The sequence below is a fragment of the Pundamilia nyererei genome, unplaced genomic scaffold (assembly GCF_000239375.1).
Source record: "Pundamilia nyererei isolate P.nyererei 1_Seehausen unplaced genomic scaffold, PunNye1.0 scaffold00355, whole genome shotgun sequence".
Lineage (NCBI taxonomy): Eukaryota > Metazoa > Chordata > Actinopteri > Cichliformes > Cichlidae > Pundamilia > Pundamilia nyererei.
The window spans coordinates 144,435-168,297 of record NW_005187756.1 but is presented as its reverse complement, the minus strand read 5'-3'; the positions used below and the strand labels follow the sequence as shown (position 1 = coordinate 168,297).

Sequence of the window (23,863 nt, the reverse complement as noted above, 5' to 3'; positions counted from 1 at the left end):
GGAGGAAACCTTTGCATTAAGGCAAGACCACGACTTCTGGAATAATGTTCTTTGGACGGATGAATCTAAAACTGAATTATTTGGGCACCAGAGCAGTAGACATGTTTGGCATAACCAAATACAGCCTTCCAAGCAAAGAACCTTGTACCAACTGTGAAGCATGGAGGTGGCAGTATCCTAGTTTGGGGATGCTTTGCTGCAGCAGCACCTGCAGCTCACCATCATAGAATCCATCATGAATCCAACTGTGTATTGGGGGGTGCTTGAAGAACATGTGAAACCATCTGTTAAAAAATTAAAGCTGAAGCGGAACTGGACACTGCAACATGACAATGACCCAAAGTATACCAGCAAATCCACCAAGAACTGGCTAAAAACTAAGTAGAGAGTCCTGGAATGGTCAAAGCCCTGATCTTAATCCCATTGAGATGCTGTGGGGTGACTTGAAACAGACTGTACATGCAAGAAAACCCTCAAACTTCTCACAGCTGAATGAATTCTGCATTGAGGAGTGGCCCAAACTTGCTTCTGATGTCAGAGACTAAAAGGCTACAAAAGGTGTCTCACTGAAGTTATATCAGCCAAAGGGGGCAACACTGGTTATTAGGGGGTAGGGTGTCCTAACTTTTTCCTCATTAAAATACACATTTTTGTTCATATCTTTTTTTTTATGTGTAATTTTTTTTATTTTTGTTGTTTAATTGCAATTAAGTCACTTTCTTTTCCAGTAACACATGAAAACATGATTAGACATTGATATGTGAACATTTCTTAATAAAGAGCCGATTATTTAATGGGGTGTCCTAATTTTCTCACATGACTGTAAAACACACAACTACAACACGGGAAAAGACCCCGGGAAACCATAAAACCATAAATTTCACACCCGAGCCTCAACTCTTGCGGCCTGGTACCAAACGACTCACGGACCGCCGCCGGTCCATGGCCTGGGGGTTGGGGACCGCTGATTAAGATGGCCATAAACTCTTCTCTATGCCAGAGTATTCAGTTGTATTCACATGAGACAAATGTGAGGCTGTCTGTCCAGCAACTACAGCTTGGCTGAAATCGATGCCATACACGATAACGACCTCACGCAAACCAGCAAATCTACAACAGAATAGCTGAAAAACAAAAGACTTAAATTTTTGAATATGTGTATGACAAACTTAAGAGAACAAACCTCAATAAACTGAAGCAACAGTGTAAATAAAGTGTAAAGAAGAACTGGCAGAAATTCCTGCACAGTAATGTGAGGATCTGCTAAACTCTGATTATCATTACTGCAAGTTATTGGTGCTGAAGGTGGTCCTACAAGCTACTGAAGCATAGAGTGCAGACACTAGAACATATGGACTACACATCAACCTTTCACAATCAGAATTGGTTATGATCATAGCTTGTTAGCTATACACGACTTCTACTAATGTTAGCCAAACAGTCCACCAGATACCTGGGACAGTTAGGACATATTACACAGAGCAACTAATTTTGTGATTTGAAACAGGAAGTGCTAAAGTCACGTGATAAGGAAAGCTCCAGTCAATGGATGTTTGTTGTATAATTCCCCAAATATAGCGGTCCACAGTGGCTGCTGTGGCCACGTTGAGCTGCTGCTGCTGCTGAACACAGTTTTGCAGTTCGCTTTGTGGGCTCCACTCCTGGGATCTCTTAGTTCGTCTATCTTTTTTAGCCCACTCGTGTTTTTCACGTTACACGGTTGAATTTTGTCTGAGTACATATAATCAGTGCCTATCTAACAACTTCCTGTTAATGGACTCAAACCCATGCTGCACTTTTTTTCATTTTCTGTACATTTGTTTTATATGAAATGATATTTACTTCGTTTGGCCTTCATAATGGCAGTGTCGTGACTCAAAGGTGTGTACTTGCCAACAGGTTAAACTCATTCCCCTGTTTGCTCTGACTATTATGGGCAGCAAGAGTAATGTCCAGGACTCCGTCTGACAGAGGAGAATTGTCTGTGGTCAGAGAGAGGGCCAGTGTCCATCTCTGTCCATGTCAACTCACTTCATCATTGGAAAAGAAAAGTGCAGATCTGTGTCCTTTGCTGTGATAAATGCTTCTACCCTTCTCATCAATCTCCCTCCTTCTTGTTGTCTTTTCCCTTTTATGCTGCCAAAGTAAAAGGCCGGAGGACTGGGAGGAGTCGATATTTGTGCACCACAAAGAGTGCGGCTACAGGTTGAGAGACAACATCCATTTCCACATGTACATCAGCACCTCGCCGTGTGGAGACGGGAGGCTCAACTCTCCATACGAAATCACCGCTGACCGTAAGAAACCCTCCCTTTCTGTTTCCTTGTTTTCCATAAAGTCGACATCATTCAATGAATAAAATGCAGCTATTTTAATACACATATAATCCATTTTACTGCTGCCATTCTCTCAGTTTCTCAGACAGTGTCTTACGTTATAAAGAGATCATTTTCTCTGGCAGACTTTCTGAAAGCCACCGCTCTCCTTGTATTATTTCACAAGAAGCTGCCATCCTTTTCATGTCACATTCTGTCTTTGGCCTCTTTTCAGTTGCACTGTGCTGACTAGATGACATTTTATTGCTTACCTACTGAATATAAATTGTATATTCATTTAGATGGTTTGCCCAGCAGTTTTCTGGTGGCCTACGAGTTCAGAAATGTAATCTGGTCCTTCGCTGACTGACGCTGCTTTTTTAAGCTCTGCGAGTACATGCTACAGCGCAGTGAAATTTTCATGAAACCAGCACTGACGGAAAGAAAGAAGGAGAAAGGCTGTCATTAGAGAGAGCTTTTATACTTTTTAGGCATTAAACCTTTTAAATGTAATTCTGTGCGCTCTCACAGATTACAAAATTACCGAGCACCTTTTCCTGACAGTTCTTAAACATTTCTGAGTTAGAAGTCGGCGCTTAAGTTTTAGCTGCTGTCAGATCAGCCGAGGAGGAGAGAGGAAAAGGAAGAGCGTGTCACTGTGGGGTTTAAAGTTCAAGAAAGGAAACCAAAACAGCGATTGCATATGTACATTTGGTCAGAGTGCAACGAAGGCGTATATATTGCTATAGAGTGTCACAGGGATGACACGCAGCGAGAGCTACAGCGGTACGGGGAGAACATGCAAACTGCACTCAGGCATGATCCAAACAGTAAGAAACATTTGACTTTAACTACCACTGTCAGCACCTGTGGAGGTCATGCTAGACTGCACGCCCACGCTAAACTAGGTGAAATTGTCTTAAATGGATCAAGGAACTTGCGCTCTTGCTAACAGTGTCAATAAAGCAAGGATTTCTCTGTCAGTTTGAATAAAATAAAATAGAAACTTTCAAAAGGGCATCGCTCCAGGGAGAAGGCTACCTCCTCCCTCCCAAAAATCACAGCCCACGCATTCATAAACAGTCCAGTCACGTGTTTGCTTCATTAGCAGTAAGGAAGCAGGCAGTTGCAAACTAATACGTTTAATTCCCTACTCCAAACTTTAAACTTGCATATCAGTAATGTTTTCTTGTTTATCTGCTTTTTCTGTTATACCTTTTGAAAGTACACAGCTTCATACACACAGATTGTAACAGCTGAGAGCTTTGCAACTCATGCAAACAATTCAACTCCTACTTAAGACGTGCTGTATATTTGCATGTAATGTATTTAAAGACATATTGGAAAACCCTCTTGACTGCTGAGAGATGAGATCTGCGACTTCAGTACTGGCAGACTGCATGACGCTGGCTGGTGTTGTGTAGTAAGAAATGATTTTGTAAAGTAGTAAAACTGCGATCGTGCGCATTATTCTTTCAGTGCACAGCAGCAGACACTTAATGAGGAAGCATCGGAGTCACCTGCGGACTAAAATCGAGTCAGGCGAGGGGACGGTGCCGGTGCGTTGCCGGGGACCCGCCCAGACCTGGGACGGTGTCCTTCAGGGTGAACATCTCATCACCATGTCCTGCACAGACAAGCTCACCAGGTCAGTGCGCTCACGTGTTCCCAACATTTCCTGCGCTTAAAGTCGCATTTTCTTGTGTGTGTCCAGAATAACACACACATATCCTGCATCCATTCTTTTTTTTACATCCACCAAGGAGGTTGTGGTTTTGGTTGTGTTTGCATGCGCGCCATCATTCTGTCTGTAAACACGATAGATTGAAAAGTTTTGAATCAATTCCTGTAAAACCTTGTAGGCATGTCAAGTGGTGTCATGTTAACAAGCCAATCAAATCTGGTTTATATCCGCCAAAGTCTTCAAGATCAACTTAATGATTTATTTGTCAACAAAAAGCCTTATGACTTAGAAACTATGATTCTTACAAGTGGGTCACATTTGACCTCTGACCTCATTTTTTTCTTTCGACTTGGCTCCAAGTACTCTCAAGAAAAAGAGAATAATTAATTAGTTAGAAATATTCTGTAGTATTATATAATTTAATGAGCTCAAGGAATTCATTTCCAGTTATTATACATACATAATGTTTGTGTAATCACTGTAAACAGCTGCCATGCTGTTCTTATCTGATTTTTACCTGCATTACAAACTTCTTCAAGTATGTTTCGAAAGAACAAAGAAAACAATTAATATATACAAAATACAATACTGTTGCCTTAAAAGTCCATTCTGGCCAGAGAGTGAGCTTCCTTGGCAGAGCTTTCCCTCGCTGCCCTCGCCCACTCTTGTTGAGATTAAGTAGGTTTGTCTCACAGGTTTTAGTTTTGACTTTCGGTGATAGATACACTTTTCAAAAATTGCTACTTTTGTTCGGTTCGCAGCTTTGACTCATAATTTGTTTTTATGCCTCATTTATTGAAATCATAATCGAATTATATGAGTGAGCACTGCAGTTATTACTGCATGGATTGTGCTCGTTTAAAAGAGAAAAGAAAAGATAAAAAAAACAGCTCACCCCCTTCACCCGCGAGATGTCTGGTCTACTTAAGAAATGAAAGCTAAAGTGATTGGTGGAAAGGTTAACCTTATTAGGAGATTAGCTTCCTTATGAGAAGGAAAGATCTCTGTTTAAATAAAGCACTTTTAGATGTGATGTAAGGAGAGGGTTCTCTGATATTTACCTAATGCATCAGTGTGTGTGTGTGTGTGGGATGGTGTGTTAACATGAGCTGTGCACAGTGAGAAATCTTTTGTAGTCCGGGGGGGGGGGACTATTGATTTCCCATATGTGACTTGAATAGCTAATCCCATACTAATGAATTAGTGTATTAATCGCGGCTTTGTTTAGATCTGCAGTGCTGCCTGTTATTTAGCTAACGTATTAGTCATACAATCCTTTACACACTGTGGTGTATAGTTGGTAAAGGCTGCTATGACTAATATTCCAAACTCAAGGCTTCTGCAGCCCACTTTAGGGACAGAGAAACCTCTGTGGTCTGCCCAAACCCGTAATTACCCGTCTTCTGTTCTCACACTTGTAAAAACCAACAATAGGTGCTCGCTTTTTGTTGCTACTTCTCTTCGTTTTCATAGATTAATTTTGCTGTTGCTGTGAGCTGCTTGTTGATGATAATTAGCCATGAAAGACTTTTCTTTTGCCACCTTTTCAGTACCATTTCTCTAAAACTGATGGATTCTTCTGTCAGTTACAATTTCCAAACAATTAAGTGAAATAGAAAATAGACCTCATGTCAAAAACTGGTCAAATAAATGAAAATTAATGCACAATTAAAATGGTCTTCATTGTAAATATTAGATTACTCACCTAGCCCACCTGAAGTGTTGGTTCTGGACTGCAAATTTTAGCATTGATCTGATGCCAAGTAAATACAGGGCTACTATTGCCGATACCGATACCAGTACCGATACTTTAAAATGCCCAATTCCAAGACCAAGTTATGATTTATGAGATGTGTAATTTTCAATTTGAGCACAAAATGGCTGTGATGATTTTTACTTTCCGTAATAATAAGTTAAAACAATAAAACACACTTTTAGGCTTTTTATGTGTATTTGAGACCTAGGATGTAAATAAGCTTTTGGTCAGATTTTGTTGTTTATCATGCTATAGCCTATAAATAAAATAGACATCAATCGTCAGTCAACACTGACACGTTTCATTAAACGTGTTTGATGTATATTTTTTCTTTTCTAAAAAAATATTTAATACAATTTATTGGGCTATGTACCTAACTTAAAGGATAGAAACAAAATATTGATGCTTTCGCACTAGTATCGATCTGATATCAATATCAGTATCGATACTAATATCGGTACCGCCCACCTCTGAGCTGTAGTGCCGTCACAGCCCACTAGAGGGCAGCAGTTTACAGTTGAAAACTGTGGTTTTAATCACTTATTTCTAATTCACTGATTTCTCTTATTCCTGGCACAACAGTGTTAGATTAAAACAGACTCAGTGACTCAGTAATATATGATGAGAGAGCAAAACTACTATAGAACCCATGTCCACATGTTGTCAGGCCAGTTTAGGACAGATGGCCACGATACATCAGGACAGCTTTACTCTTCTGCCTCCAGCTTCACGCTGTCCTTGTGTGAAGAGTGGAGGCTTAAGTGTGGTCACACTGGAGGCTGCTACACATATTCAAAAAACTTAATAATGTTAAATATATTTCCAAATACATTGCAAATTTAAAGTGGTGAGGTGGTATTAGAGGTGATAAGTGATTATAATGATTCTAATAGTAAATAAATCTGTTATTATTATGGCTGTGCTCAGTTTCTGCTGCAACATTCAGATGGGTGGGGTCAGAATTTTGCATAAACATCATGAAAGCATGGAGCCATCCTGTGCTGATGGTGGTGCAGTAGTGTGGGGATATTTGCCTCCTTTATACACCACCTTGATGGCCTGGCAGAGGCCACAGGCTAAAACACGTTGATCGGGTAATAAAGTCATTCTTCATACCACTAGTGGTGGAGCTTCGGCCTCTTTAGATTATTGCTCTTCCCTAGTGCACCTTGGAAGCAGGTGAAGTTGTGCCAGAAATTTCCTTTGTGCTTGCAGCAGGATAAAATGCTGTGTCACAAAGCTCAAATGTTCTTGAACATGACAGGCAGTTCATTGAGATCACAGTCACCAGATCTCAGTCCAGCAGAGCGCCTTTTGGATGTGGGGGAGCAGGAGATTTGCTAAATGCATGTGCAGCTGAAGAATCTGCAAGCACCTGTGTGATGCTGTCATGTCAACATGAACCAAAATCTCTGAGGAATGTTTCCAGCATCTTACTGAACCTAGGCCACGAAGAGGCTTTTGGTAGCCGAATAAGCTGTTTGGCATTGGCAGAGAAATTTGGCAAGTTTTTCATGGGAGCAACCAACAAATGCATTTCCCTTACAAATGTGGCACCATTTAAGGAAAAATAAACTTTCACACATGATAAGATTTATTGCCAAGAAGCATCGTTACAACAAAGTAATAATCGCTCAAACACAAATTTCTTTACTTTTTAAGCAATTTAGCCCTTATAACGGCATGTCACAAACAGTTGATTGTCTCCAGTAAAGCCATTCCTTCCTACTGAAATACTCCAGATTTGCTAGCACGGCTAAAAACATTCACCGCTGTACCGAGTAAAGAAATTCAACAATTGTAATTCTTCTCTTCTACACCTGATGTTCTCTGAAATATCTGAAATCAATTTTTAATATAGTCTCAGTTGTTCTGCCACGATTCTGCCTCAACAGGAGCCGAACCCGTGAATTTAGCTTAGTAAGCACCACGCTGTGCCAGCCGAGCCGTACAGGACTACAGCTGAGCCGCTGCTGCGCGCGCGCGTGTCACAGACACAGAGAGAAAGAGAGAGCGCACGAGCGGAGAGGTGAACCCTTCTCCTGTGTAGCCGCTGTTAATTTGACCAATTTGATTCAGTTGGCCAGGGGTGGAGATGGTGTGATTAAATCTACCCAGGTCACCAACAGGGGTGAAAGCAATTACTTTACAAAAAAATAGAGTGACGGGGGAGGGAGAAGGGACAACCCTGCTTTCCTCCCCCACCGCCCACCCGCTCACCACCTTCTTCACCACATCCCGCCCGGCCAGACAGCAGACGCGCTCTCACTGCTCCACAGCTTCCTCTTTCCTCTTTTTTTATATCGCTGTAAATGATCGGTGGCCATCGTTAAACTGAGTGGGTCACAGAGGGCCAGTTTATCAAGGTCAGGAGTGGAAGGTGGAAGTGAGAGGAGCTTAGAGCTACAGAGTGAACACACACACACACACCAGCACACACTGCAATCTTAAAGCAATCCCCTGGATACTCTTTTTGTCCTCTGTCACGCTCATTTTGCAACCTCCCATTACTTTTTTATTCCCCTCCACTTCCTCCCACTTCCTGCACTTTATTATCGTTAGTTCAGCTTTTGACCAGAGGGGATATTAGGATCTTTGCTCTTATCATAAACACAGCTGATAACAGTGGCCGTTGCATCGCCCGCCGATTGTCGTCGTGTTTTCTTAAGGCCGGGGCCTCGGTGAAGATTCTTCACTAATATTTGATTCGAAGCCGACAGCTGGATTTAATTGAGGGGCCTAAATGGCTTTCATATAACGATGATGTTCTCCATTCCACCGCAGTTTTATGCAGATGAACACATTACTTTAATGGTCGGCGTTTACTGAGGGTGGGAGAGAGAGAGAAAGAGGAGGTCCTCTCCCCTCTCCTCTCTCTAGATTCACACGCCCAAGCCAGATGGCTGTCTCTTCTTGCATGAGATTAGAAGATGTTTCTGATTCACGGTGTCGCTTTCTGGGTAAATTAATATTTCAGGCTAAAGTATTTTCTGTTTGGGCGTGCGCGCGTTGCTTTTTGAACAAAATTCCTCCTCTCTGTTTGGGAAGGAAGGACAGATCTTGGTGACAGATTGCAGGTAAAGCAGAGGCGGGCGGGCTGCTGCTTTGTGAGCCCATTTAAGTGATTCCCAGAAAGCCGGTGATGTTAATTGACTGCTTGGGGAAGCAAAGGAAGCTGTAATGAGTGATTATTAAGCTGGGAAGGGGTGGTGGGGGGATGCGGGGTGTAATTGCATCCATGATAAGGAGACATTGATTAACAAAAAGAACAGTGATGTAAAAATTAGAAGCCTCCGATGTAACTCCAGTACAGCTCAGGTAAACAGCAGGATTCCTCCTCATTTATGAAGGGCAGGGATTATAATAAACACGCTAATTATCATTCTATATGTATAAATTAGCATCTGCTGCTGGCTACACTTTGAGGTGCCCACGTGGCCTGCGGGATTAGCCCCACAGTGATTTTGTGTCACTTGTGGCTCGCTAAACAAACCACAAGGAGATCCGCGTGCAGCGAGCAGTCGACTGAGGCTCTCCTGCAGCCCTGCAGTGTTTTAACCTCCGTGGCACTGATGAATGCACACGTGGTAATGTGTTGTTCCAGGTAATGAATGCTGATGTACTGACCTTTGGCGGTGTTGTTGTTGGTGATGACGGTTTGTGTTTCTGGGGGAAGAGGACGTTTATGTGTGAAGAGCGTGTGTGGTCACTTGCTGCTATTCATCACGTCCCACATCGAGATAATGATCAAATTGTCTCCACCTGTCATCAAAGCTCTCACACCTGCCTCGTTGTCTCGTTTTCCCCACCTTGCCTCTCTCTATCCACCGCTCCACCCCTCCATCTCCTCCTTCTATTTCGTATCTTTGGCCAACTGTTGTGTTTCGTTTCTCCTTTCACCCACACACCTCATCCTACACTCACACCTTCGCCGACGTTTTCACGAATGCTGTTCCTTCCATCCTTTCTCCTCTCTTCCCTCCTTAACTTCTTCTCTCTTTTCTTCCTCCCACCTCCTCCCTACCCCTAGATGGAACATCCTTGGCCTGCAGGGGGCATTGCTGAGCCATTTTGTGGAACCAGTGTACCTGCATAGCATGACCGTTGGCAGCCTGCGTCACACGGGCCATCTGGGCAGAGTTCTGAACCAGCGTCAGGAGCGCCTGGGCCCACTGCCTGCCACATACAGACGCAACCAGCCCCTGCTCAGCGGTATGACCACAACATAATCAGCCACACAGCAACTCTGGGCAGTAGCTGTAAAATACACTCATAAATACACTCTATGCACTTTGGAAAGTCTCCACACAATAGAAAGTGACACAGTAAAAAAGTCTTTTCAATATACTTTTACTTTTTGCTTCTGATGTAGCACATAAAGGTCTGAGGGTTTGTTTGTTTTTTGTCTGCTTTAAGTTTGGAGCTTCTTTGGGTGGCATTGCTTTAAACAGGTCCCAAATGTCAAGATTGTGATGTTCATTATAATTGAAAACTACATGGAAAAAAATACCTGATGTGGGGGATCTAATCCAATGTAGCCCACTGGATTTGGACTTTGCATTTTAAAATTTCAGTGTTAGCATTATAATAATGATAATAATAATAAAACATTTTATTTGAGGGCACCTTTCTAAACCCAAGGTCACCTTACAAAGAGAAAAAGACATCAATAAAACACTTGATTAAAATAGATTCAAATAAATTAAAATCCAGAAACCAGCAAAATACAGCCACAAACAACAAAATTAAAAACACACACAAAAAAAACTACTATTTGCCAGCAAGTAAAATCTGTATTAAAGAGAGTAAGCCAGTTTAAACAAGTTGGCTTTGAGTTGTGACTTAAATAAGGGAATCTATATTTCTTAAGGCTGAAGGAAGTGAGTTCCTCTGTGACCCATAGTGATAAGACGAGCAGAAGGAACAACAAGATGAGTGGCAGATGAAGATCTGAGAGAGCGGGAAACTGTAGTGATATGAAGCAGATCACAGAGATAAGGAGGGGCAAGGTTATGAATACACTTAAACGTGAGAACTAATATTTTAAAGTTTATCCTGGCTTCTATGGGCAACCAGTGAAGCTGTTGAAGAATTGGAGTTATATAGTCTCTTAGGGGAGTTACGAGTTATGACCCGAGCTGCAGAATTCTGAAGAAGTTGACGTTTATGGAGGGACTTACTGGGGAGACCAAATAGGAGGGAGTTGCAATAATCGATCCGGGAAGTAATAAGACTATGGACAAGGATGGGGAATAGGGAATAAGGAAGGGACGAAGTCGGTTAATGTTACGTAAGTGAAAGTATGCAGACCGGGCTATGTAATTAATGTGAGACTGAAATGAGAGAGTACTGTCAAGTATGACACCCAAACTCTTTACCTGCGGGGAAGGAAGGATGGGGGATTTTCAATATTAATGGAGAAACTGTGAGATTTGGTACAGGTAGAGGCTGTGCCAACGAGTAACACTTCTGTTTTATTACCGTTACGTTTGAGAAAATTGGAGGAGAACCAAGATCTGATCTCCATAAGACAGTTCAAGAGGGAGAAGGTGGAAGGGATGAATTAGGTTTGGAGGAAATGTAGAGCTGGGTGTCATCAGCATAACAATGAAAATTGATATTATATTTTCAAAATATTTGGCAAAGAGCGAGCATGTAGATAATGAATAAAAGAGGCCCTAATACTGAACCCTGGGGCACGCCAGCAGAAACAGGATAGAGACTTGAAGAGTGGGATTTAAATTGGGTAAACTGACTGTCCTGTTAGGGGGGCTATATTTGGCCTAGTGTTCTTGGGTTATCCCTGTAGTCCTCTCCACCTACACCCTGTCTTCCATATACAGTCAGATCGTGTTTCAAAATCCAGTGTTTTGTGGGCCAAAATGACAAAACCAAGGCTTCAAAATAATAGTCCATTAACTTTATTGATAACTTTAAAGTCTAAGGTAGGATAAACATGTAGGTTCCTCTTTCAAGTGTAAGAGCAGAAGCTAGCTAGCTTGATTAGCAAAGTACATTCATAGCTCCCAAGTTCTTCTGATATTACTTTGGATACTAAAAGTACATGTTTGAGTCTCCTGTAACGTGATCTTCAATGTGGATTAACTCACTTTCGGAAACAACAGGTTGTTTCTTGGGAATACCCCTAAAATATCCTTAAACACAAGCACCAGCCTGTAGCCTACTCAGCAAAACTGTTAAAACCCACTAAACATGTATTCTGTGCTTGGATCACTTTCAGCCTTTTCTGTATTTCCTCTTTTCAGCTTACAGTCTGCTTTCTATTCTCACCCTGCCTTCATATAGCGACTTACCCACACATGCTTAGAGATCTGCACTACATAAATGTCCTCGTGTACAGTACTCTGTTTTCACGTATTCTTTTTAAGGATTGTCAGCTACAGGCGCGATGCAACATAACAGATCATATGTTACACCCCCTTCTCACGCACACACAAACACACATTCTCGCACTCTTAGCAAACTCGTACACCACTTCTTCTCTACACTTACATTTTGCCAGTCAGACAAGCAAAAACTAAGAAGTTGTTTGGCGCGTCTGCTTCCAGGGCTCCGCTGAGACTCGAGGCTTGTGTTTGTAGTGAGGATGAATGCTGGAAGAGGATGTGAATGACACCCAACTGGTAGAAACTGCATCAGCCATCACTTCAGATCTAGGGCAGGCAGAGCCGCTGAGCGACAGGCACGCACAGAGATGTAGGACACATTTGGTTGTTAGGGATCACTGATATAAACAAAGAGAGTCACAGTCACTTACAGGGAAACACATTATATCATATCAACAGCTCTCTGTGGCTAACATCTCCATATCTACTATACATGGCTTTGCATGCTCTTCTTGAAGGGCGCAGGGGCTCTCTGGTTGCCTTGGTGGCGAAGATTTTCTGAAGCCCGTCCTTATCGAGATTGATAATTGTGCTGAAATGTCCTCTGGTGATGGTTGCTGGGATGATTTTATCACTGAACCCTCAGACCGCAGCCTCAGCGAGCATTTCTCATGATTTGGCTTTTTAAATGGAGTCATTTGAGTCTTTGCTTTTAGATATTACAAGCTGCGGTTAATATTTGGAAAATTGTGGTCAGGTTTGATCTTTTTGTTCATCGTTCTTCCTTATCCCGTTTTTTATCATTGCTGCAAAGAGTGTTTAATGACTGTTATAGGTTCTTTTTCCCACCAGTTAAATACTAATGCTGTCGAATGTCCTTTACGCCATTTCTTGAGGTGTCCTGCACATGCTCTGTCGTCCTCTCTAACAGTGATTGTGTGTTTTCTGTGTGTGTGTGTGTGTCTCAGACTGTCAGATCTTTGCACCTGCAGTACTATGAGTAGTTTATTGAAGGGTGAAGGCAGGGAGAGAGATGGACAGAGAGTGGAGATGGCCCTACGCCAAATCAATGTAATCACAGCCCTTATCGGACAGCCATTCAATCTGAGAGGGAGCTCGTACCGAGAGAGGGACAGGCTGAGGAAAACAAGGGGAGACAGCAAGGCAGGGCGGGAATAAAGAAACGCAGAGCTTCGCTCGCATTTAGATGACTGCACGTGTATCGCCCCCTCCCATTCCTCTCATCTCCTCCGCCAGCCTTTCATTGCCTCTGATGAGCTCCCAGGCTATTGTGAGTCCAGGGTTATTTAAAAGCGACACCCCCAGAAGAAATTCCTGGGGATCGCAGGGCCCGTTCTTATCACACACAGCCAAAGCGGCTCCACCTGAACCCTGAGGGCCAAACGCATCGATGGACCGACTTGTCCTTCACTCCTCGTCCTGCTGTTGAGCGAACGCAAACTGTGGCGGGGCTTTGTTGTTTCGGGATAAGAGGAATCGGAACAACAGCAGATAAAGGAAACATTAATAATGTTCGTGCTCCACTTTTGGAGCTTTGCAGATAGATCGGTGCACATGCATGTTTTACAGCTACACCCTCTTTTCTCCACGTGTTGAAATTCGTATTTTAGCTTTTGTTGTTCTGAGGTCTGATACATATTTGCATTAAGATGATGTCACTGTGAGGAAAGTTACTTGAAAAATGTAATCAGTTACTCATTACATATTAACATCAAGTAATCATCGGCAGTCCATCAGTGGTGCTGTTAAACATTTGATCCTCTGCTGAATTTATAAGTTTGCTCACTTACAATAAAATGATCAGTTACTATTTTTTATTATTATTTTTTGGGGAAAGAAATTAAGAGACAGAATATCAACCTAAATCTGTTTTTTGTTTTTTTTAAAAGAAACATTACATAAAAATTATAAATTAATCTGCATGTCATTGAGTCAAATAAGTATTTGATTTCTGACAACCCAGCTACTATTCTGGCTTCCACAGATTGGCTAAAAGTCCATGTGGCACACAGTCAATCAATCAATCAATCAATTACAGATGCTCCTGATCTCAGCTCATTATTTGCATAAAGCTCAGCTGTCTACAGTATCAATTTCTTCCATTCCATCTTCTCCACCACCATGGACAAGACCAAAGAGCTGTCGAAAGACATCAGTGACTGCAGATCTGCACAGGCTGGACTGAGCTACAAGACCATCAGCAAGAAGTTTGGTAACAAGGTGACAACTCCTGGTGTGTTCATTCGGCAATGGAAGAAATTGAAAGATGATGGTTCATGGGATGATCATAAGAAAGGTGACAGATCCTCAGCTGAGACCCCAATCACCACGAACCACATTGGTAACCTACTGCACCATAATGGATTGAAATTTTGCAGTGCCTACAAGGTCCCCCTGCTTAAGTAGGCAAATGTACATGCCTGTCTTAAGTTTGCCAGTAAACATCTAAATGAGAAGGCTTAGGAGAAATTGCAGGGATCAAATAAAACAAAATCAAGCTCTTTGACGTCAACTTGATGTCTCATTTTTAGAGGAAGGGAAATGCTGTGTGTGACCCAAAGAGCACCGTCCCCACAGTCAAGCAGGGAGGTGGAAACATAATGCTTTGGGGCTGATTTTTTGCTAACTTTACCACACTAAGACGCCAATGAAGGTGGCGTAAATTGTGGGTCATGGTTGGTCTTTTTGCAGGTCTTTAACCACACTCGAGGGGTTTCAAGCATGAATCCCTGTTTAAGGTCATGCATGAGTATCTCAATTGGATTTATGTTCGTAGTTTTCCCCAGTTTTCCTCCAGCCTTGATTTGCTGGAGTTCCAAAGTCCTAAAATGCCTTTGTAACCCTTTCCAGACTGACTCTGCTGTTCTTGAGTTGCTTTAGATTTTGGCATGTTGTGTTGACTTTTGAGATATTTGAGTCTACTTCGCTACAAAGACTTTCTTTTTAAAGGATTTCCTGATCCAACAGGTCAACGAGTGCTCAGGCCTGGGTGTGGCTAGTAAACTGAACTCAGCTTTCCAAAAAATGTGGTTAATCACAGTGAATTCATAAGTTAACAAGGGGGACTGTTACTTTTTCACATAGGGGCAAATAGAGTTTGATAGCTTTTTTTCCCTTAATGAATGAAATCAATTTAAAATCTGCATTTTCCCTTTTCTTGGCTTACCTTTCTTTAAAATCTGGTCTTTAAATTATGTTTATAGAAAGTGTTTTAAAGGATTTGAGCCAGCAACTGTTCATTTATAATCCAGTCGTTGACACAGAAAATGAGTAAGTTCCTCTTTTCACATACCTGTTGCTTCACTTCTCCTCCACTTCTTCTCCACCCAACAAGGCACACATTTACAGCCCTGCAGTACTACAATAATGCAGGATAGATGCACTGTGTACACATGAACGCACAGCAGCCTCAGATATTAAGCTGCTCCTGTGTGTACTGTACAGTTCTGAATCCCATAACCAAAGGCTTTAATTCTGCCTTTTTCATGTCTGCCAAACACTTCCCAGAAGAGAAATTGATCAAGTCCTCAATGGAGGAAACATCAAATTGGCTATTACAGAAACAGAGGAGTCAAGCCCATTGAAGGGAAGAAATGAGCCATGAATGGAGCGAGAGGAGTGGAAAAAAGCAGGATGGATAGGAGGGTCTTTTGTTCAAAGAGGTGCGTCTGCACAAGAGAGAAGAGATGGGTAATACATAAGAGACACGGAGGATTGTTACCGTGGCAGGCGATTCATTCCAGCTCCAAGGAGCAACAGAAAAGGAGAGGTGAGATTGGTAAATGGAAGAGTGAAGACAGGAAAATCAGTGTGGAAAAGGAGGAAATGATCTGCAGGCATGTATTGTGGTATTGTAGATCTGGTATTGTAATATAACAAGCTGTCTGTCAGGCGATGAGATCAGAAGCAACTGTTATTCAGCCGTCACAGAGACTCTGCCCGTTGATTTTCTATAAGGGGAGCCTTTAATGTTGCATGATGTAATAAATAACTCAAGCTGGAATCAAAGACAGCGATTCTTATAGCTGTGATTATTAATGCTCCAGCGTGCAGAATTTACAGGGCTCTATTCCTAGAAAAGTAATACAGTGTTGATTTTATTTTTCATTAGCATATAATCGCCTCTAAGTACATCTCTTCTATCTACATAGGGAGTGGGCCCAGTATGCTTCTGTAGTAGTCCAGAAAAGCCTTCCAGTTCTTTAAAGGTAGCTTTACATAAAATACAGCAGTTATCAATGGATAACACATGATCTCAATTAGTGTACATACAAATATACAATCAAAATTTAGTTCTAGGAGGCATTTGTCCTATGTGATTTAACCACAGACTGTGTATGACAGATGGCTGAGGCACCCATTTGTTTGTGGACCAACAATGTGAGGTCTCGCATTTGGCATGTTGGCCTTTGTCATGTCGGTTTTTAGAGGCAGAATGGACCGTGTTTGGAGTACAAATTTATCAGCTACTACAAATTAGTTTGGTTCACATCTGTGAACTGTGTGGGTGCGTCGGTCAGACATGGATAAGTGCTAATTAAAATGGTAAATGGCCTGTATTTGTATAGCGCTTTACTAGTCCCTAAGGACCCCAAAGTGCTTTACACATCCAGTCATCCACCCATTCAGTCACACATTCACACACAGGTGATGGCAGCTACATTGTAGCCACAGCCACCCTGGGGCGCACTGACAGAGGCGAAGCTGCTGGACACTGGGGCCACCGGGCCCTCTGACCTCCACCAGTAGGCAACAGGTGAAGTGTCTTGCCCAAGGACACAACGACCGAGACTGTCCAAGCTGGGGCTCGAACCAGCAACCTTCCGATTACAAGGCGAACTCCCAACTCTTGGGAAGAGTTAAATGGGAAGAGCAGGCTACAACAACAGCTGGTTATAAGCTAACATTATGCCAGCTCACATTAGACCCGAGTATCATTTCCTTTTCTTTCCTTCTGATAAACATTTTGTTTATATTGTCACATTGTAGGAGGATTTATTTGCTAAATGCCTCAGTCAAACTGTTACATCTACTTCTGAGAAAGTTTCATGAACGAACTGCAGCCAACGGCAGCAAAAACAACACTGCTACCTAACAACTCACTTCAGTATGACTGTCATCGATCAAAAGAGAGCTTCTCCGGCTTATTGATCTGTATCGGATCCTTTCAGAAAGTTTTACAGCCTCTTCCAGAGTAAATAAAGGTGGACACTTCTCACTCTGCATTGACAGCTGAGGTAAACAGCGGGCTGGAAGTGTTCCTTAGAACTGGATTTGATCGGTAGGCTGGTAGAAATATGCCGACTGGCCACAACTATTATGTGGAATAATCTAAATATAGTTTTGATCTCTTTTGGTTGACTGAAACATAGCAGCTAGGATTATGTACTTGAATTGGGAGGGGTACAAAAACAGAACTCAGTTAACCGCAATCTGCAATCTACTGACATCTAGTGGTGAGAATTTGACACCCTCTGCAAATCTTTAATACATGAGATAATTTAATGGTTAAGTTATAAAGCAATCCACACCGGAACTGTGTGAAAGGCATATTAGCAATAGAGATCAAAATTTTTCTTGTACCAGGATTTAAATATAGTTATTTCTGCAGTAAAAATTGGCATTTTAACTTGGAAGTCTCTGGGGATTGACTTGCTTTTTGTATCCAGCCTCAAGTGGCCTTTTGAAGAAACGCAGAGTTTGGCACTCCATATTTGTTACATTTTCTGCCCCAGAAAGTGCCGCTTAGATTCAACATTTTCTCCTGCTTCAGGCTGTACAATCGGGTGCGAATCCAAACTCCTATGCAGCTTCTATGAAACGCCCACGCTGGCCTCTCAGGAACATTTTGCCTTGAGCCCTCATTTGCTCCTCACCCTGCTGTCAGCTCTGTTCCCGCCACAGGCCCAGCACCTCTGCCAGCGCCTGTGTTCTCAGTGCAGGCAACTAATTCTCTCCACAGAGGCCGTGTGATCGCCGCTCACCTCCACTTTCCATCTACCGCTGTCTCTCTTTCACTTTCCTCTGCTGATCACTTTGTGTGCTTTGCTGCGAGGCTAATTATTTCAAAAAGAAATGTAGAGAGTGGAGAACAGAGTGACAGTCCAGTGTAGGCAGCAGTCGATCTCAGAGTGTGGAGATTATATTTACAGCATAAAAAGACATTGCTTATGTGCTTCATTCCTTTTCCAACCTGCTCTCTAAAGGTATATCAAAACTATAATACTTACATAGCCATCGTATCGTTTTTGTGCATCCCTGCAAACCTGTATGTCTTCCAGCCTCAGGGCAAGAGTGAGGCGAGGGTGGCAGAAGGTTAAACCAAATAACAAAGCAGAGGTTCAGAAAACATACAGATGCAAAATTTCACTCACAAAACCATGTGACATGTCATGATGTCATTTGTATTTTCTTGTCTTCCACATAGGCTTGAGCAGTGCCGATTATCAGCAGCCGGGGAAGGCGTCGTGTGTGAGCGTCAACTGGACGTTGGGTGACGCACAGTTGGAGGTGGTCAACACCGCAACTGGACGGAGACGAGACTCAGGGACACCCTCACGTCTCTGCAAGCACGCCCTGTTCACCCGCTGGAACAGACTGTACCGCAAGGTGAGGGAAGGCACCTGTGGCGAAGGTCAAGTGGCTGAGACCTTATGACACCAATTCACAACAACAGTCACCTCGAGGCCCTTTATATAGTAAATGCCCTACAAAATACAATATAATATTAAAAAAACAACAACAATCAGACAAACCCCCTATGACCAAGCACTTAGCAATCGTAGGAAGGAAAAACTCCCTTTTAACAGGAAGAAACCTCCACAGAGGGACCAGGATCAGGGAGGGGCGGGGCCATCTGCTGTAACCGAATGCAAAGAAGAAATACTTGCATGAGCCTGGGCCCATCGCAGCATAACTAAGGGGGATTCAGGGTCACCTGAGCCAGCCCTAACTATAAGCTTTATCTAAAAGGAAAGTTTCAAGCCTGATCTTAAAAGTAGAGAGGCTGTCTGTCTCCTGAATCCAAACTGGGAGCTGGTTTCACAAAGGAGGAGCCTGAAAGACGAAGGCTCTGCCTCCCATTCTACGTTTAAATACCAGAGGAACCACAAGTAAGACTGCAGTCAGAGAGTGAAGTGCTCTACTAGCATAATAAGGTACTAGAAGGTCTTTAAGTTATGACGGGCTCGTTAACTACTTGACAAACACCACATCAGTCCAGATCAGTGTCAGATCATCTGCCTAGCAGACAGCTCCTGCAGTGCAATAATGCATTTCTTTGAGCCTTGATACAGTTAATACAGTGAGATATATATAAGCTACCTCAGGGTTGCTATGAAGACATAAATTAGCAATAAACACAAAAATATTTTTTCTTGTTTCAGTTTGAAACCTGATTATTTCCCTTTGTAAAGTTGAGCGTTCACTCTCAGCTCGGGCCTCAAGTGGGCATTTGAGGAACTGCAGTGACCTCCAGATGAGCTTAGTTAACTCCAGTTTTATTCGATTCATCAGAATCACTGACTCCTTCTGCAGGACTTTCTCACAGCAAACATTTAGACTCGATGTTTTAGAGAAAACGCCTAAACGGAACGCGGCGCCCGTCACACTAATAATTACACCGTTCTTTTGTTTGCTATGATGTGCAGAAATGTCTGCTGTGGATAAAGTTCCACCAAATGAAAAGTGAATTAAAAATAAACAAAACACTGCCCACATTGTATCTTTTAGTTCCCAGAAAAATATTACGATGTCCTATTTAATTAATATAAGGCTGAACAATAATCACATCTTACAAGTTTCAGCGCTCTGTGCCCTGCAAGTGCTCTCGTGCAGCAAAGCCAAAGGCATCGCTCAGTTATTGCTGGAAACAATATGGAATCCACTGCTATTAGGAATCCCGTGCGCACAGCCGCTACACACAAGCATTAACTACAGTGATGCATGCCAGCAGTCAAAAGGCACAGACACGCGTAGAAGCAGAGAGCTGTGTGCAGTGGAAATGTGGAATCTCCTCTCTGCCGTAGATACATTTGTCTGCCTGGCAACATCTGCTGTCTGTGCGGCTTATCAAAAAGCTGACAGCTCGGATCTTTACCCGCCGCACTCTCATTTCCATTCTGAAACTTTACGTAACAGACACTGCCTGCATCGCCAAATGGCGGCCGTTAAAGCATAATGACTATGAAACCATAATTATTTGGAGAAGTACTCGAGGAGGCCCCCACCCTAAGTGCTCCCTGCGCGCCGCATATAAGGGGCCACGCAAGAGCAGTCGCACTAATCTCCAAAACAAACTTTTGCTCTCTCCCTCTCTCTCTCCCCACTTGTCTCCCTGCCGATCTTCATTGCCCCCCCACCTCCCCCCTTCCTCGTGACAATAGGAATGCACAAAAAGCACAGAGAATGTTCAATTGCTTGTGAAATTTAAATGGGGAGATTACACAGCTGTTGAAGCCCCCCTCCACCCTGCGCCTGCTCCCAGCCCCCACCCAAATGCATTTGTGCCGGCTCATTCGCTTTGTTTTGCTCGCTAAACCTTTCGCCCCTCTGCCCCGGCTTTATTTCTCTCTCTCTTTCTGTTCTCCATCCCCGTCTTCACGTCTGACTCCGCTCTTATCTGACTCTCATTTTCTCTCTTCTCGTGTTTGTTTCCCCTCTCCACCCATCACTTTCTCTCCCGGTCATCCTCGCCCTCTTCAGTTGGGGATCCACGCGTCCAGCTCGGCGGACCGCCAGCTCATGTACGGCGAGGCCAAGATGGCGGCGCGCCCTTACCAGACAGCGAAGCAGCAGTGGTTCAGGTCTCTGCAGGAAATGGGCCTCGGCACCTGGGTCAAAAAACCCCCAGAGCAGGAGCAGTTCCTGCTGTCGGACTGAGTGAGCGAGAGAGTGTGTGTGATGGTGTGTTTGTTTAAGCATCTCTTTTATTTTAGGGTCCAATGAGTCTATGTTTCACAACCCAGTTTAACCTCTAAACTCAAGGCTGTCAGCCCAGCATGTGTGTGTGTGTCTGCATTTCATTCTCCACGTACACCCAGGACGGCAGGCGGAAGGTTGACTGGACGTCTGAAAAGAAACGGGACACGAGGGTGGAGTTGGTGTTCTTTAAGCACACAAACACACGAGTTTAAGCAAACACCCACCTAAATGTGGCCCCCCCTTCCACCACCACCACCCCCAAGCTCTTCTGTGGCTGTCAGGGAAGGGTGGGGTAACCTTGAGCGGGAATGAAAGGCAGCCACTATCTTGTCATCAGCTATTTCCGGGCCCCAAGGCTCCCGCTGAGGAGTAGAGCCACGGGGGAGAGAGCGAGACAGACAGAAGCAGAGGGAAAAAAGAGAGGGAGAGGTCCTCGTCCAATTACCGGCCCTGTCAGAGTGACGGGTGATAGAGAAAGAGGAAGGGAAGAACGAGTGAGGAAAAAGAAGGACGGAGCGTCGCTTCAGAGCTCACCTTTCTCTCTCTTTCTCGTTCTATCTCTGTCCTCCTCCTTTTAACTCACCCTTTGACTCTCCGTCGCTCCCTCCTTTGCCCTCTTTTCTGTCTCCTCCCTTGCCTCCACCTCCTCGTCCTCCTCTCCTCACCTCTCCCCGCCACGCTTGGAGTTTAACATGACACGAGGACAGGTTAATACACCACCCTTTTTTTCCCCCATCCCTCCCTTCCTCTCATCTTCACCCCTCTGGGTAAAAAGAGAAAGCGAGGTACATAAACGCAGCCATTACAGCTCGCCCTGAGTGCGTGGAGTGATGGAGGAGAAGGGGGAGTGGTGTATTTACTCTCCTCCTTTTGTCTTTTGACCTGCCTGACCTGAGTTTTTGTTTTGTTTCGTTTTTTTCCACCTGGTTTCATGCCCGTTTCCACGCATCTTAATCGCTAATCTTGTCGCCACCAATAGCAGCTGCTTATGGAGGCGAGTCATCAGCCTTGATGCCCCGAGCAAGCTGTCATTCTGTGGTCATGACCACCTTGGAGTGAAGTTTGTTTTGTTTCTTTTTGTAAATTTGCACCTCACACTATTTTATGTCTTTGCATATTTCATGAACGCAGCATTTTACGTGATTTTTTTCCTTTTTTTGTCCTTTTAAATCAGTTAAATGTTTATAGTCTTCGTATTGCTCTGTCATTGCCGTTTTTGTCTCTAGTCAAGGTAGCGGTGCGGCCCAGTTCAGAGTAGTGAGAGTGACATCTAGTGGTCGCTCTTGTGTTTTGTCCTGCCCCTGCTGTGAGCCCCTGTCCTGGCAGCATTACAGTGTCACAGCTGGAGAGCTAAGCCTTTACTGGAGATCAGACGACTGGACACACGGGCGGCTTTACACAAAAACTGCATGTGGAAGAGTTTCTTCTTACATTTGAAATTTTAAAAAGCTGCAGAAGTGATTCTCCACATAAAAATGTGTTTAACAAAATGCTTAAAAACTGGGCAGTTTGCACTCAAACACACTGTGTGACATCCCCTTTTACCTAATTATGCACCCCTGCCTGAGAGACCAGGCCTCAGGGTTTATGTTGCTCCCTAAACCTGGATTTATTATGATCGTATCCATAATGACATTATGATCACCTGTGCAGCACTGAGTGACTGGGTGTTGTTGTGATTGGACTTTGCGATGAAGATTAATAGCACTGGAGCTGCCGTCTATAGGTGACTCTTAGTGACCACCACCTCTGTGGAGTCACTGTATTCACATTCTTTCATTCATGCTGGCAGCCGTTGTTGTGAGCAGCGTAATCGCCTTGTTAGATGTTTAAGAAAGTGGCCATTCATCCTTGCTGTTGTCCAAACGGTGAGAAAACGCAGGCAGGCAGTCGCGCTTCCTGCAGTCCCTAGATGTGTGTTTACACGTTAGAGAAGGCAAAGTTACCGTAAGCTAGAAGAATGCACCGGGTTTTTTAAAAAAGTTTCTTGACAAATTTTAAGTCTTAATATGAGTGGAAACTGTGTCATTGTGTATAAATCCAGCTTTAGTAATGGCAGTTTTAATAGATTCAACTTCATATGGACCTGTTACGCTCATTTCTGTATTTTTATTCTTGCTTTGCATTAGCCACACCATTCTATCTTTATCTTAAACTGGGACTAAGTGCAGCCCGTTGTTATCTGAAATAAGCCATTCTACCTCCTCTCCCGTTAAAGCTCCTTTTTGGAAATACCCTCTGCAGAATTGAAGCTGAATTTTCACCCCCAGGGGGCAGCGATTTCCCCCAGGCTGTGCTGAGGTGTTTCAGATGCATGCTGATGTTTAGCTTGTCCTTCTGGCTACACCCATATCCTCAAACTGCTCCAATCATAGGTAACTTCCTTCTCAAGTTATCACGTTAACAAGATTTTCAGAAAACTTGACCTCTGACCTTGACGTTGAGGTCGAGGTCATCCAGTCTTTAAGTGATGGCGTGATGAACCCTGCTTCTGGGCCCAAACTACTCTGCATTTAATAAGGCTGTTGTGCCTCTCTCGGTTTTTATTACTGATAATCATTTTAAAGCGCAGTTTTCAAAACCTTATGATGCAACTACAGCCCAGCCCATGCAGCAGTATATGAATGACTAGCCTCCTATTGATGGATTATCTCGGTGGTTCTCCTGACTGACGTTTGGTCCGTTTGAAGCATCCTGTTTGCAGCATCCTGTCATGTGATTGCATTTGTCCCTAACAACTGTGAACACTCATGTTAACTTTTATCGAGTGGAAAAAAGTCCTCCGTTCGTTAGCGTTCATCCTCCAGATTCCCTGTTT

General features: G+C 43.3%; 1 protein-coding gene across 1 annotated transcript in view; it reads left to right on the top strand.

The window, feature by feature from the left end:
- Window positions 1-22,525, top strand: part of adarb2 (adenosine deaminase RNA specific B2 (inactive)) — a 77,339-nt gene extending 54,814 nt beyond the window's left edge. Inside the window, exons 5-9 of the mRNA XM_005752384.1 lie at window positions 2,146-2,297; window positions 3,795-3,963; window positions 9,786-9,967; window positions 18,551-18,732; window positions 20,827-22,525. Coding sequence (XP_005752441.1) covers window positions 2,146-2,297; window positions 3,795-3,963; window positions 9,786-9,967; window positions 18,551-18,732; window positions 20,827-21,003 — 862 coding nt within the window. The 3' untranslated portion in view covers window positions 21,004-22,525. The remainder of the gene's footprint in view (window positions 1-2,145; window positions 2,298-3,794; window positions 3,964-9,785; window positions 9,968-18,550; window positions 18,733-20,826) is intronic.
- Window positions 22,526-23,863: the final 1,338 nt, after the last annotated feature.